This window comes from Sceloporus undulatus, chromosome 6 (genome assembly GCF_019175285.1).
Source record: "Sceloporus undulatus isolate JIND9_A2432 ecotype Alabama chromosome 6, SceUnd_v1.1, whole genome shotgun sequence".
Taxonomy (NCBI): domain Eukaryota; kingdom Metazoa; phylum Chordata; class Lepidosauria; order Squamata; family Phrynosomatidae; genus Sceloporus; species Sceloporus undulatus.
The window spans coordinates 110,850,664-110,865,351 of record NC_056527.1 but is presented as its reverse complement, the minus strand read 5'-3'; the positions used below and the strand labels follow the sequence as shown (position 1 = coordinate 110,865,351).

Below are 14,688 nucleotides of genomic sequence, written 5' to 3'. Positions count from 1 at the left end.
TCTGAAAGGTCTTTAGTCTTCTTTGCCAAAGGGGGCCGGTGCCTCAAAAAACAGACAAATCACAGGATTTGGTAGAGTGGAGCCATGGTATTTAAAGTAGTTCAAACTGTATTATGTCTATAGTGTAGATGCAAACTCAGTCATGAAAACAGCTTCACCACCTGACACCCAGCTTTATTTTATCACTGTGCATGTTATAATTTCTTTGGCAAGAAGCAAATGCAATATTTTCAGATGCCATTATCTATGTTTACTGTATCAGCCATAGGCCTTGCAAAATTACAAGTTACAACAGGCTAATCAACAGAACTGAGAAAGCAGAGTAGATGTCTATCATCCATGCTATTGCCAAGAGCCAAATACTGTAATTAACCATGTCCTATCAACCTTTAGTAGCAGTCAGAGCATCTCTGCTGAAAGAGTTCTTCCTGTTTCATCTGAACTAATCAGTTTGCAAGATCCATTAGGACAAATGCATGGAGCAATAAGATGTTGTCTTATTGATCATCAGCTTATTGATCCATGCATTAAAGTTAAGTTAATATACCTGACTAAATAACTTCTATCTCCCACTCCAAAGCTGCTGGAAATGTCATTTCCCCATGCTTGAACCACTGGCAGAATGGATCTCCTTCTTCTCATGCAGCTGGCGCCTGGTACAATTGGTGGGGGATTTAAGGACAGGGCAATGGCATCAAAATCAAGACTACGTAGTAGGTGTGAATAAAGAACAGTATTTTCCCCCTTAGAATAAGTCCTGAACTGTGAATAGTCTTAGGAGTTTATCACATGGATATTTAAATCAGTTTATCTCAATCTGGTTTAATCCTTAATTTGGGTGGCATCTTGATATTATCACAAGGTTTTTGGCTCCAATTTTGTCACAATATATTCCGGGTCCATCATTGCTTCCAGACCCACTCCTTGTAGTGCTTTATGGGAGTTTTCTGGCTTGAAAAAATGGCCACTGGAGCCCTCCTGGAAGCTTGGAAGAATTAGGGTGGGATGAGGACTGGGAGAATATGTTTTGCTCCTGAAACAAACAGAAATTACTCAAACTGATAAATTAACAAACAAGACAAACAGAAAATTAACCTAGGATATTAAGCTGAACAAATGGAAATTAAAAGACTAATTGAGCCTAGATGGCAATCTAGTGCCTTGAACTATAACATAATGGGAAGAAATGCCCAGAAGAGATTATTATTATTATTATTATTATTATTATTATTATTATTATTATTATACTTTATTTATATAGCGCAGTAGATTTACACAGCGCTGTACATTTAAACAATAAAATCAATAAAAATTAAACCTGCCAATGGAATACATTTTTCAATATACATATAAAACAATAGATAATAATACAAGCTAGAATTAGATAAAAAGCAGACAACGAATTAAGAGATCAAATCAAATATGAGATCTCAGATAACAATCGGATAAATTTGTTTTGGACATAGATTCCCAGAGAAACATGAAAATCCCTGAAAGTATTGCTGACTCCTCATGCATCAGAAATATGTGACCCTGTCTCCAGAAATTATCACCACTACCACCTCCACCACCACCATCATCACCACCATCCTGATCTGGATCTGGCCCAAGAAAGAGGGAGGTAACCCCCTGTCACAGCTTGCCACACTTCTATAGGGAGAAGGATGACAAAAGTCCCAACTTGCATAGCTTACACAAAGCCACAGATTACACTTGGCATTTAATTATATGGTTTGTTACTGGTAAATCACTTCTCCCAAGGCAGGTTCACTTCAGTCCTAAGAAACACAGCTTTTATCCCACTGTTTCAAGGAGAACCGCAGAGCACAATCCCTCCAGTCTATTTAACACAAGCTCAGTCCATCGACTGAGCAGCTGGAACATAAAGAGACTGCCAGGTAGTACTAACATCCAAGCCATTTCCCTACTTTCTCTTGTATAGTCCTTTCCTTTGAAAGACAGCTCTTTTTAACTTACTCTGGCGTAGTACAGACTACCCAAAAAGGGTGGCCTCCTGACGCCTATTTTTCCTTGACTTTTACTAATTACTTGCTTACTATTAATAAATATAATAAATAATAAAGTTTTTATTTATATACCGCACCTTCCTCAGATCAGGGCGGTTTACACAAGTTACAATTACACATACAATGCATTAAAAACAAACACCATACAGTATACAATAAAATAAAGGGAATGGTGAGGGGGGAGGGAATCAGGTCCAGCATTCTTCTCTCCCTCTGAGGCCTGGACCAAGGCAGATGGACCGGAGGGAGGGCTCTTCTTCTTCAGGCTAGCCCCTGATGGTACTGGGCCAGCCTTCTCTCTCCCTCAGAGGCCGAAAGATGACAGAAATATTAGAAATAGTTGGACACAAGTCTGTGCTCCTGGGTCCAACTTGGAAACGTTATATGTCTCAGTTCCAGATACAGGAGTTGTCTTAATAGCATTATAAAATGAGGAGTCAATAAGATCCCTGGAATTCCTTTCTAGACCCTTCATAAAGTTTGGAAGGGATGAAGGGGGGGCACTATGTATATATGGATGTATTTTAACTTGTTGTACACTGCTTTGATTGCCTGGAAAAAAGTGGGATAGAAATAATTTTTTAAAATTATTATTATTTATTATGAAACTGTGAATTTCCTGGGAGCGCCGATTAGACCAGGACTAAATTAAGAAACATCAATGCAGGGAAAAGAAATATGAAAAGATTAGAAGGAAAAGGGAACAAAACTAGCTGCAAACAGAAAGCTGTGCAAAGACTTGTGAGCTTATTCTTTTCTCTGGAAGGAAAACATGATTAACTGAGCTGAGAAGCAGGATAATTTGGATATAAAAGGAAGCAGGAATATAGGACACTGACTTTTATAGTCATTAATGAACAGTGGGTATAGTAAAATGCAAAATAGGACAGGAGTTCTAGGTTGCAAAATGTTGGGTAAGCATTCCAATCCTTAATGGCTTAATTGACTGTTAAGAATGTGTTTGTAGTCAGTGGCAGTGACTCATGAGTGGAGCATTTACCATCCAGGACTCTGAAGCAGCCAAGCCATTATCTTCCTTGAACAAACTGGGAATATCAACTCAGCAATCTAAGAGACATTGACAAATCCTAGAGTTACCACCCTTTGCACATGGTGGAGTTGTTCCTGGGAACACGATAGAGATCAGCAAGTGCAAAGAGCTGGTTGTGAGCCCCGCCTGAGATCCTTAATCCTTGATTAGTCAATCATTTGAAATAAAATGGGGATTCCAGGCTCATGTCTAAAAAAATAGCTTATATATAGATGTGCCCTTATACTCGCTAACACAGAGAATACAAAAAATGCCACAACATATGAAAATTGCAACAAATCTTCAAAATATGAAAGGTTCAACCCAGCACTTAGTTATACTTTATTACATGCACCAGAATTTAGACAAGGGTGACCATTTTAATTCATGAAAGAATGAATGGAAGAATAGATTGAAGATTCAGGTGCACATAATTCCTGTTCCAATAAGAGACATGATCAGAAAGCCAGGATACTGTAGACTGGGGCTGAGACTGGAAGAGATCTATGATCCCATGGTCCCATAGAAACTGGGTGATCTGAATCTAGGTTTCCTGTATGATCTAGGATTATTAAAAGTGGTGAGACAGAGAATCATATACACTACTAAAAGTAACAAATATATATATGAGAGTCAGCATGGCATAGTGGTTTGAGCATTGGACTATGACTCTGGAGGCTAGGGTTTGAATCCTAGCTCAGCCATGGAAACTGACTGGGTGACTTTGGGGAACTCACTCTCTATAAGCCTCAGAGGAGGGCAATGGCAAACCCCTCTGAAGAAACATGCCAAGAAAACCCTGTGATAGTTTGCCTCAGGGTTGCCATAAATTGAAAAAATGACTTAACGGCACAGAACACACACACACACACACACACACACACACACACACACACACGTGTGTGTGTGTCTATTTATGTCGATAGTCTCAGCTAAATAAGGATTATAGATGGGGCAAAAAAGCTGATTCTGTATAGTAGTTATAGAAAACATTATCTCAGCAATTTTCAATAGTGTTTCATCACCAAGAGAAAAGTTATGTGTTTAGGAAGCAGAAAATATGGTCCTCCTTTGATAATTTACCAGTAAATATATACAATCTGAATTATTTTTTTATTTACATGGAAGTACTTAATTTTAATATATTAGATATATAAGGCAGGCATCACAGAATGCACTCCTGAACACTTTCCATTTCATTTCTCTGGCATTTGGCTCAGAATCTCAGAATATTCCTCTATTTATTCTTTTAAGCTTTATGTTTCTGTTGGCCATTATTATATGTTCAGTGCTTTTATGAAACATGTTTTAATGAAAACTCTTGCTTTGGGTTTATACCTAATATAAACGGAGAGGAAAAAACCCCCAAATATAAACAAAATCAGGAAAAAAAATAAGAAAATTTAATGACCAGTAGGCAAGCTTACATGGTACAGTGGTTTGAGGGTTGGACTAGGACTCTAAAGGTTCATCTGCATGGTAGAAAGAATGTAGTTTGACACCACTTTAACTGCCATGGCTCCATCCTAGATAACTTTATTCATTCATTTATTTAGAGTGTTTATACACCGTTCTTGAGCCACAAAGGTTCTCAGAGCGATTTCCAGATTGCTAATTTGACAGCTCCCTGCCTTTAAGTTTACAATCTAAAAAAACATTACAAAAGGAGAAGGGATTGGCAGTGAGGAAGGGGAGCAAGTCCAGCAAATACTGCCTGACTCCTAGGATTTGTAGCTATGTGACCACTCTTCAGCAGACAAGGCTAAGGCTCTTGTAAAACTACAAATCCCAGGATTCCATAGGATGGAGCGACAGCACTTCAACTGGTGTCAAACTGTGTTATTTCTAAAGTGAAAATGTGTCTCAGGATACCAGTTTGAATCCCCACTCAGCCATGGAAACTCACTGTTTTTATTGATTTTGTTACATGCTCTTAGTGTCAAAGGAAGGCAATGGCAAAACTTTTGGGGGTAAATCTTGCCAAGAAAACCTTAGGAGAGGGTCTCTGTAAGTGACAGTTGACTTGAAGGCACACAACAATGACAACAGCAATAACAACAATGGACAAATATAAACCCAAGGGAAGGAGAGAAGAGTTATGCATGCTTTCAACTTAATAAAAAATATCAGAAAACCATGGGGTGGACATCCTTTGTGTATTCCTCAGAATCATCACAACTACTCATGCTTCTTAAAAATGACTCTTTTTGTTCTGGATGCTAACAAAACTTACCAGTAGCCTAGGAAGACCTTTCACTAAAGCAGTCAACCCTTAGAAACTTCTTGGCATAGATTTCCTGCCACCTTTGCCCCTATGTCCTTTGCACAAAGACAAAGGAAACTTCTTCAACAATCAACTTAGATCCTGGAAGCTTCCAAAGAAATAATTTTATTTATTATTTCATTTAATTCTTTATTAAATTTATACCTTACCTGTCTCTCATACAATGGCACATAGGGAAGCTAACAATAAAACAAATAAAACAAATACAATGTAAAAATATACAACAGCTTAATTAATGTGACTTTAAAAACAATTTTTAAAAAATCAGTTAAAATATTTAATGGCTCACCAATTTCCAAATGCTACCTGAAGTATATTTGTTAAATACAACCAACAAAATATTAGACATAGAAGCAAAAAAGCATTGGAAAACAATACTATATATGATCACCTCTGCAAGAACTCTTATTACACAAAAATGGAAAACAAAAGAACAACCAGCAATAGAGAATTGGCTGATAAAAACTCTAGATAATATAGAACTAGACAGATTAACAAACGTGATAGAAGGAAAGTCTACTAAAACAAACTCAGATTGGGAGAAAATAAAAATTTACTGTAAAAAGCAATGGTCATAATTATATCCTCAATGTTTATAAAGCCCTGAAACAGTTTAGAATTACTACAAGCAAAGAAAGACTGAAGTCACACCAAAAAAATATACTGTAAGAGGGAGCAGTTTATTTTATTTCAGAAAATTCTTTACTCAGAAACCAAGTAGATCAACTGGAAGTTCAGATATATTTCATTTTCCTGTTGAAATATTCGTAATGAAGAAGAAATGTTGTTTTTGAAGTGTATATTTTGTAAATATGAAAAATTAATAAATATTAATATATTAAAACATCAATGGATCACTCAATAATTGTACAGCAGCCAGATGACTTCTGTTTCCTTGAGGGTCAGACAAGTTGTTATGGGGAAACGTTGCCCCTCGGATTCAGACTGTATATACTCAACTTATGCCCTCCCGCGCCTCTTCCACTGCGCTACCGGAGACTGATGGTCTGTGGACCCCTTTCTTCCCTATCCGCTGTGCCGTATAGGAGGGAAAAAAAAGGTCCGAGAGTTGCCCAAGCACTCCTCCGCACCGCTGCCGGTGAGGGATGGTGTGCTGGGGGAGGCTTTATGGCCTCACTCGCGCCTCTCCGCCGCCGCGCCTCCGAGGGCCCAGGTGTTTTGGGGCTGGCTCTGGGTCTCCCTGGCTCTCCTCCGCGCTGCTATACGTCAACCTCATGTATAAGTCGAGAGTAGGTTTCCGGGCCAAAATTATGTATTTTGATATGACCTGTGGATAAGTCGAGGGTAAAACTTATGGGCAATGTAACAAAGGACCTAAAGGATGAAGGCAAGGAAAATAATGCCAAAAAACCCTACAAAATACCAGCAGGCATAACTGTTTGTGGTCATTCTAAAGGCTGGATGGATGAGAGAGTAACAGGGGGACGGTGTTACCAGGATGTATTCTATTCTTGTCTTTCACCAGGGGATGATTCCTTCTTTTGTAAGAGCTAAAGTACAGTACTTTCATTGACCCGTGGATAAGTCGACTCAGGTTTTGGGGTCAATTTTTAAACTAAAATTTCTAGACTTATACATGAGTATATACAGTATATTTTTCCTCCAGTGATGAGGTTTCCACCAAGATGTGTGGATCAGCAATCAGACATCCAAAGTAAGCTTGTGATGACCAATGACAAAGCAAAGGATCAATAAATAAAGTTAAGGACATGTGGGATACCATGTGCTGTGACAAACAGACACCTTTTTGTTTGTCACCACTTGAGGAAGCATTGTTTCAAAATCAATCCTATATAGGTCATCTAATTTGAATTTCACTCAGTCCAGGTAGGTTATAAATATGCAAATGCCGGTGCCTTAACCATTGTGACATGGCTTGGCAGGTGCTCTGTTTGGATATTTCTAATATGGGGAGGGAAGGAGAGATTGGATTGGATACAAGTGTAAGTAGGGATGTAGGTCACTTCTTTCATTGTTGCATGTCAGGATAAATAATCTCAGAGGTTCTCTTCCCTATAGACAAGGTTTCCCGGATTTTGCACATTTAGGATGAGTTTTTACAATTGGAGCCTTTTTGTGAAAATTAGAAATATTGGCTGAGATCTTGCATAAAAGACATAGCTATGATGTCATAGCTACACTTCAATTGAAACTGACCCTGAAACCCACCTTAAAAGCCAATCAGCTTTCACCAGGATTGCAAATAAAAATACAAAGCATTTATGATATCCTAAGTCCATACCCTAGAGTATGGACCATAGAGTATGGTCATAAGGTACCCATAGCATATGGGTCATTTGTGTTCTGGAGAGTGTTTTCAATTCCAGTGATATCTTTTGAAGGCCCCTGAAGAAGGCTGTTTCTCATTGAAGCTGAAATGTATTGAGTATTTTAAAATCACTGAATAAACTGTTGACCGTCTCAGAGCACATGGAGCTTGTCTCCTCACTGTATTCCACACCATCCTGCAGCCACCAATTTGTCAGCAGCATAGACCTCCACCACACTGGCTTTTAAGGTGGGATTTAGGGTCATTTATGGTTGTGGCAATACTGTCATGACTGCAAATGAATCTATAAAACTACGTTTAGCTTGGGGCATCATAATTGACTAATAGGATGCCAGCCATTGATTTGTAGAACCAGGAGGAGGGGGGATGTGCATGCATGCAAAATACACTTTGTTCTGTGCAAAGCCATACATTTTACTCAAAAAGCAATGTTTTGGTATTATGGAATTTTTGCTGAAAGTGACCCAAATTACAAAAAAACAAACCAAAAACCGTATCAACTCATGGCACTTGACCATTTCTTTTTTGAATGGGATATCTTGATGTTTTGACACAAACTTTCTTATCACAAATAGTAAAAAAATCCACTTGTGGGAAACTATGTGCTGTGACAAATAGACATCTTTTACCACCTGAGATAGCATTCCTTCAAAATCAATACAATGAAGTCCAGCAAGTTTGAATCTTCCTTAGTCCAGGAAGGTTACAAATATGCAAATGTTAGTGCCTCAAGCATTGTGACATTGCCAGGCAGGTGCATGTTTTGGACATTTCTATTATAGGAAGTGAGGGAAAGGTTGGACATGGTACAGGTGTATATGGCGATATAGATCTCTTCACTTTTTTCATTGTTGTATACAAGGACAAATAATTGTAGAAGTCTTCTTCCCTATGGAAAATTTTGCAAATTTTTGATGGGGTTTTGAGTATTGAGACTTTTTCTGAAAATTTTCTCTATCAGAAATGTTGGCAAAGATCCTGCACCCTAAAAGCCAATCAGCTTTTGCCATGATTGCAAATGGGAATAGAAAGGGCTTATGATGTCCTAATACTAACCAAGGACATCATAACTGATGCCTAGCATTGGTTATTGTGTTAAATGAAAAAGTGTGGAAACGCTGGTTGCTCTCTCTGTCTGCACAAAAACGTCCTTCTGTGGAAAGCTGCAGTTCCCCCACAAGAAAACAATGCTCAATTAAATTATTGTGGGAAAAGACCCAAAATGCTGCTTCCCCAACAAGTTATGGCACTTGACCATTTTTTTTGGGAGGGGATGGGATGTCTTGATGTGTTGAGACACTTTCTTATCACAGACAATACTAATTGTGAGTGGCTTTTGCACCCTTTGAGACGTGACTTGGCCTCAGTGATGTAACAGTGTACTTATTATAAACCCATCATAGCTCCTTGACCACAAGAAGAGAATCTAGTTTCTTGACCACAAGAAGAGAATCTAGTTTCTTGACCACAAGAAAGAAGAGGGTGTGGAGAATCCTGTTGGCTTCAATCTCTTCATCCCATTCCTGTCCCCAGCCTTTCCATGTTCTTGTTGTACCAAAGAAAGAAACTGGATTCTCTTCTTGTGGTCATGGCAACCAAGCAAGATGGACATAGATTTACGTTTTGCTTTCTTCCATATCCAAATTTTGCAGATTTTCATACATTTCTGTACTATCCCCCTCCATTCTATGTATGAAATTCAACTAGAATGAGAGTTGAAACTTACAAGAACATTGGCAATGGGACACAGTCCTCTACTATACTGGAAGGTAGTAAACCAGTTTAAGAGTAGAGGACAGACTGTGGGGAAGACACTGCTTTGTCCTCCGAGAGAGAAAGGAATGGATGGGAGGCTCAAGACCAACACCTGGAGAGTTTTTCTCATGAACTGGTTGCTTCAATCTGCCTATTTAAAACACTAATAATAACACTAATAATTTAAACAGTATAAAAGCACATTAAAAATGGAACAATGAAATTACAAAAGTTTTAAACCAAGTACATGTACAGATTTGGTCAAAGCATTAGATTCTAATGACTTTGCTAAAAGGCTGTGTTTTTTAGCAAAATATTTTTTTCAATATTTGAAAATAACATATAAATATAAATACACAAACATAAACACATATTGAGAGCCCCAGATTCTCCTTACTTTCCCTCGCCCTTAAAAATAAAACCTTCCCGCTTCTCTCTAACTATACAATAAACATATTTTAAAGTTTCTCTTCATTTACTTTTTACTATTGCTTATTCATCCTATCTAATCTTGCCACCAAAGAGCAGCATTTCTGCCTTGAAGAAAAAAGTAACGAAAATTAATTCTACTTTCTAAGCATCAAACCCTACAATACTGATATTCCCTTCTTATTTGTTTTACAAATTCTATAAAAGATAACATTTCCTATTTGTTTTACAAATTCTATAACAAGCTTTCTGTGGTTTTTTTAAAAAGACTCTGTTGAATTCCTTTTTTTACTAAATAAATTATGTTATTTAACTGCGCCAATTCCGTTACCTCCTCCATCCATTTCATACATGTCTGTATTCTATCAATGTTCCACTATCTTGCAAAAACCAATTGCTGACGTAACTATATAATTTATCAAATTCCTATGTTATACTTCACTTTTATCAAATTTATTTTATTTAATAAACGTAATTTGGTTCTTAAGACTAAATTAAAAGGCCGTATTTTAATTTGGCTCTAGAATGAAGTCCACATGGGTGACCATCAGGTCTTCAAAGAGGATCCTTCCACAATTGAGGTGTCACTGCAAACATGTTTGGGGAGAGGTTCTCCTTCATGTGTTGAGACCCAGGACTGTTTATGGCTTTAAATGTCATCACCAGCCTTTAAATTCATACTGGAGAAGTACTGGAAATAAAAGCATTTCCTTCAAAACTCACGCCTTACAGTTCCTATAAAATGGTTGGTATTGCACTTTATAAAATTGCTGGTTCACTTGGAATAAATTTTGATCTTGGAGCTAAAGGTCTGCGGATGGAGCAGTATCTTCCACAATGATAACACTAGCAACTGATGAGCAAATATCATAAGAGAGAGAAAAGTACAAGCAAAACAGGACTTGGGTTTCTCAAAAATGTGCAGTAATATAGGATAAACAAGGATATGGCATGTATTTCTGTGGTACATGACAAAAAAAAATACTCCTCTCAACTATGACACACTGGCCAGTGGAAAACAAGCTCCATGAGCTCCTTGAGTTCATACTCAAAGATTGAGAAACAGGGAGGTACCTGGAAGCAACAGGGAAGCATTTCGGAGAATTCAGAATGCACTGGCGGATAGATTGACCAATTTACATAGCTTTGTTTCACTTAAACAACCTTCTGGGAAGTTCAGGAGTCTGGCATTTCCTGTAGAAAATCCCATCCCAATTTTCCCATGAGATAGTTCGGTGACACCCTTCTATTGGGCTTTCTGTATATAAGGCAACCATGGCTAAAGGAGACTCAAAGAGAAACAGAGACATTTGCATCTATCCTTTGGGAGACAACATCAACATTGTATCAGGTAAGAGGGATATCTAGGTATGCTTTGGTAGGAACCAATCTCTAGTGTTTAAGTGAGAGAGTTGAACTGGGAGATGATGTTGGTTAAGTCATCAGAACAACTATGTTTGGGGGACCTCTGAGGGATTTCTCGTATAGCAGAAGTGGTGAACCTGTGACTTCAAAATGTTGTTGGTAGCGTCTTCCATCATCCCTGTTTGTTCATTAGGTTGGCTCACTGCAAGTGAATTCTGGGAACTGTAGTTTTGTGCACCAGAGCTCTCTGATAGAGAAGCCTAAATGTCTCACAAAGCTACAGTTAACAGAATTCTCTAGCATGGAGCCAGGGCCAATAAAGTGGCGTCAAACTGGATTATTTCTGCAGTGGAAATTAGACCATAAATGAAAGCTTGCTTTTTTTTGAACTCTTATTTTAATTAATCAAAGGCTCTCCGTGTAACATGTAATTGACATGTAACTGAACATAACAATATTAGATCAAGAACAAAGTCTAAGACAATGTAAAAGTAGAAAGGGGGTGAGGTGGGGTGGGCTGACAACAGGCTCATTATAAAAGACCCTTCCTTAATAGATACCCAGAAGACCTTCTGTCTTGTCCTGCAGCAATTAAAATAATGTTATACATTTGGACCTCTGTATCCACAGATTCTACTTCTGGCATGACTGAGGTGCCATTGCCTAGTGTATGATGGGCACTGATCTGCATTGGTATATCCCCAATGCACATTTGAGCACCTGCTAGGAAGTGCAGGTGCACAACATGAGTGGTTGATGCACATCAAAAATTCCCAATGTGCATTAAATATACCCAAAGCACATTGGAGCACTCTTGCTGGTCCCAAGATGCACATCTTAACAATTCACTGCCATGGTTTTGTTGCATTTCTGCAATGTAGCTATAGATTCACACAATTTCAAAGTGTATACTATGATGTAGGACCCCAGCCAAAGAAAATAAAATATAGCACTAGATGCTTGCAACTGTGGATAGCTGCGGCAAATCAACAATCACATACAGTCTAATCTAGGCATAATGTGTGGGATAATAGCAAAGAAGTCAGATATTATCTGGCTGTGCTGAGACTGAGAGAATGTGCCCCTGAGAGCTTGTAAAGTGAAATTCATGTCATCTCTCAACTGTTCCAAGAAGACTAGCTTTCTTTCCTGACAAACTGTTCCTTTTCTACATCTCTGCTTTTTTTTTTTTTGTTGCCTTCCAGGTATCTCTTTTACCAGGCAGACCTGAACATGAATTTCAAGGGATGTGGACCCATTTTCTTTGGATTCCTGATGGTTGTGTTCATAGTTGAAAACTATGCTGCTGACAATAAGCAATTCAATAGGCAGCACTTTGACAACCCCAAGAGCAATGTTGGAAAACGTTATTGTGATGCCATGATGCAAAGACGTGGGATGACCAAACCTCAGTGCAAGTCTGTGAACTCCTTCATCCATGGCACTAAGAAGGATATCAACGACGTGTGCGGCAAGGGAGGGAAGCCTTACGGCAACAATTTGAGGCGTAGCAATAAGCAGTTCTCTGTCACCACCTGCAAGCTCAGTGGAGGCTCTACCCGTCCACCTTGTAAATACAGAGAGAACAAGTCAAATAGATATATTGTTATTGCTTGTAGAGATGGGAAGCCTGTACACTACGAAGAAGGTCAGATCTAAGATGCATATATACTGTGCTCAACATTCCTGATATGAGAATATTGAAGCCGTCTCCTATGCCTCATCTATAGAAAATGTAGGTTGGTTTGTAAATCTGGAGTCAGTTTGTGTAACTTTCTATTCCCACTTTTGTTTTGCGTCTCCACTTTTGTACTTTCTGGGCCTCCATTGTGGTCAGTGGTTCACATGGAAAGCCTGTACATTTTAATAAAGGTCAGGTCTCAGTGGCAAGGTTGTAAGTGCTGTGCTCATGTGCCTCTTGTGAGTAAAACTGAGCCAGCTATGACCCATCAATGGAAAATGTATCATTAGCTCATAAACCTATGGGGTTATTTTGATTAACTTTACTGCATTCTTGTTGCTTTTCTCACTATACACTTTCTTTGCTTTCATTTGAAGCTTAAAGTGAAAAACAGAAGGAAAAAAACGCCTGAGCCATCATTCTGACTTTCCTTTAACTAATCCAGCCATGTCTATCTTACCAATTACTGCTAAATATATAAACTATGCAGAGCATTTCAATTGTTTGGTGTTTTATTTTGTAGCTGCCCACTTGTATGTGTGTGTATGTGTTTTGGAGAATCCATGGGTGGAAAGGTGGGTTTCAGCATGTATCAATCGCTGAAATATTATTTCCTGTTACTCATGCTTGAGGGGCTACTAGTGGTCTGACTGATGCTTTCCCCCTCTTAACAGTGCTTTCAAAATTACAGAATATTCCTGTTTTCCTAGTGAGGCATTGTGGGTAAAGATCATGGCTGCTGCTAATAATAGTGGTTGTAAAACTGGATATAGGAAAGAAAGAAAGGGGAGGGTGGTGGAAGAAGCGGAGCAGGAGTGTGCCTGTTCCGCCCTCCCATGCCTTTAACTAGTTCTGGGAGTCAGTTAAAGGCACAGGATGGGGGGGGGGGGCCAAGGGGGGGTTGCCCTTGCCATCCCTTCAGGCTGAAAGACCACAAAGTGTGTGTAGTGCCTTCAAGTCGTTTTCAACTTATGGTGGCCCTAAGGTGAAACTATTATGGAGCTTTCTTGGCAGGTTTCATCTGAGGAGAGGTTGCAATTGCTAGCCTGAGGCTGAGAGAGTATGCCTTAAGTTTTCCCTCGGAGGTCCCGACCCCCAGAAGTCCTGCCCCTGAAAGGTGGAAGTCCCTCCCATGGAAGTGCCACCCCCAGAAGTCAGAAGTCCTGGCCCCAGAAGTCCCTCCCACCAACGTCCTGCCACCGTCACAACCACTGGGTGACACACGGTGCAGGAACGTCACTGAGTTTGGGCATTCAGTCTCTAAAAGGTCTGCCATCTCTGCTCTAGGGTATTTAGGCTCCCGTGAAAATCCCTTGCTTTCATCTAAAACGTTTCTTTGAGAACCTTTGACTGAAGTTACCAAACGTGGCAACTATTACTGATTCAGTCAATGGAAGGAGAGGGGTTCTTGGGCATGGGAAGATGAAGATCAAGAAATAATAATAAAATTTCAGCTTCATTACTAACTCAAAAGTAACTTCACACTAAAAATAAAAAAGTGGCAGTCTTGTTGGAGAATTAAATATGATTTCACCTGTAGCTTCTCATTACTATTATTAAGCTTTATTTATACAGCATTGTAAATTTATACAGCTTTATATATACAATCTTTTTAATTAGACAGTTCCCTGCCCTCAGGCTTACAATCTAAAAAGACATGGCACAAAAGGAGAAGGGAATACTGGTGAGGAAGGGGATCAGGTCCAGTATTTCTTCTCAGGGTTCTCGTATTCCCATTAAAACTCCCCCCTTCTTTTCTGGTGTTTCTCCCAAGGCTTCCCAAATGCATTGAGTTTTGTCCAACAT

General features: G+C 38.9%; 1 protein-coding gene across 1 annotated transcript; it reads left to right on the top strand.

Moving 5' to 3' along the window:
- Positions 1 to 11,143: 11,143 nt before the first annotated feature.
- LOC121934537 (ribonuclease-like) lies at positions 11,144 to 13,376 on the top strand. The gene is made up of 2 exons (XM_042475118.1): positions 11,144 to 11,187; positions 12,407 to 13,376. The coding sequence occupies exon 2, from the start codon at positions 12,435 to 12,437 to the stop codon at positions 12,858 to 12,860; it is 426 nt and encodes a 141-aa protein (XP_042331052.1). The 5' UTR covers positions 11,144 to 11,187; positions 12,407 to 12,434; the 3' UTR covers positions 12,861 to 13,376.
- Positions 13,377 to 14,688: the final 1,312 nt, after the last annotated feature.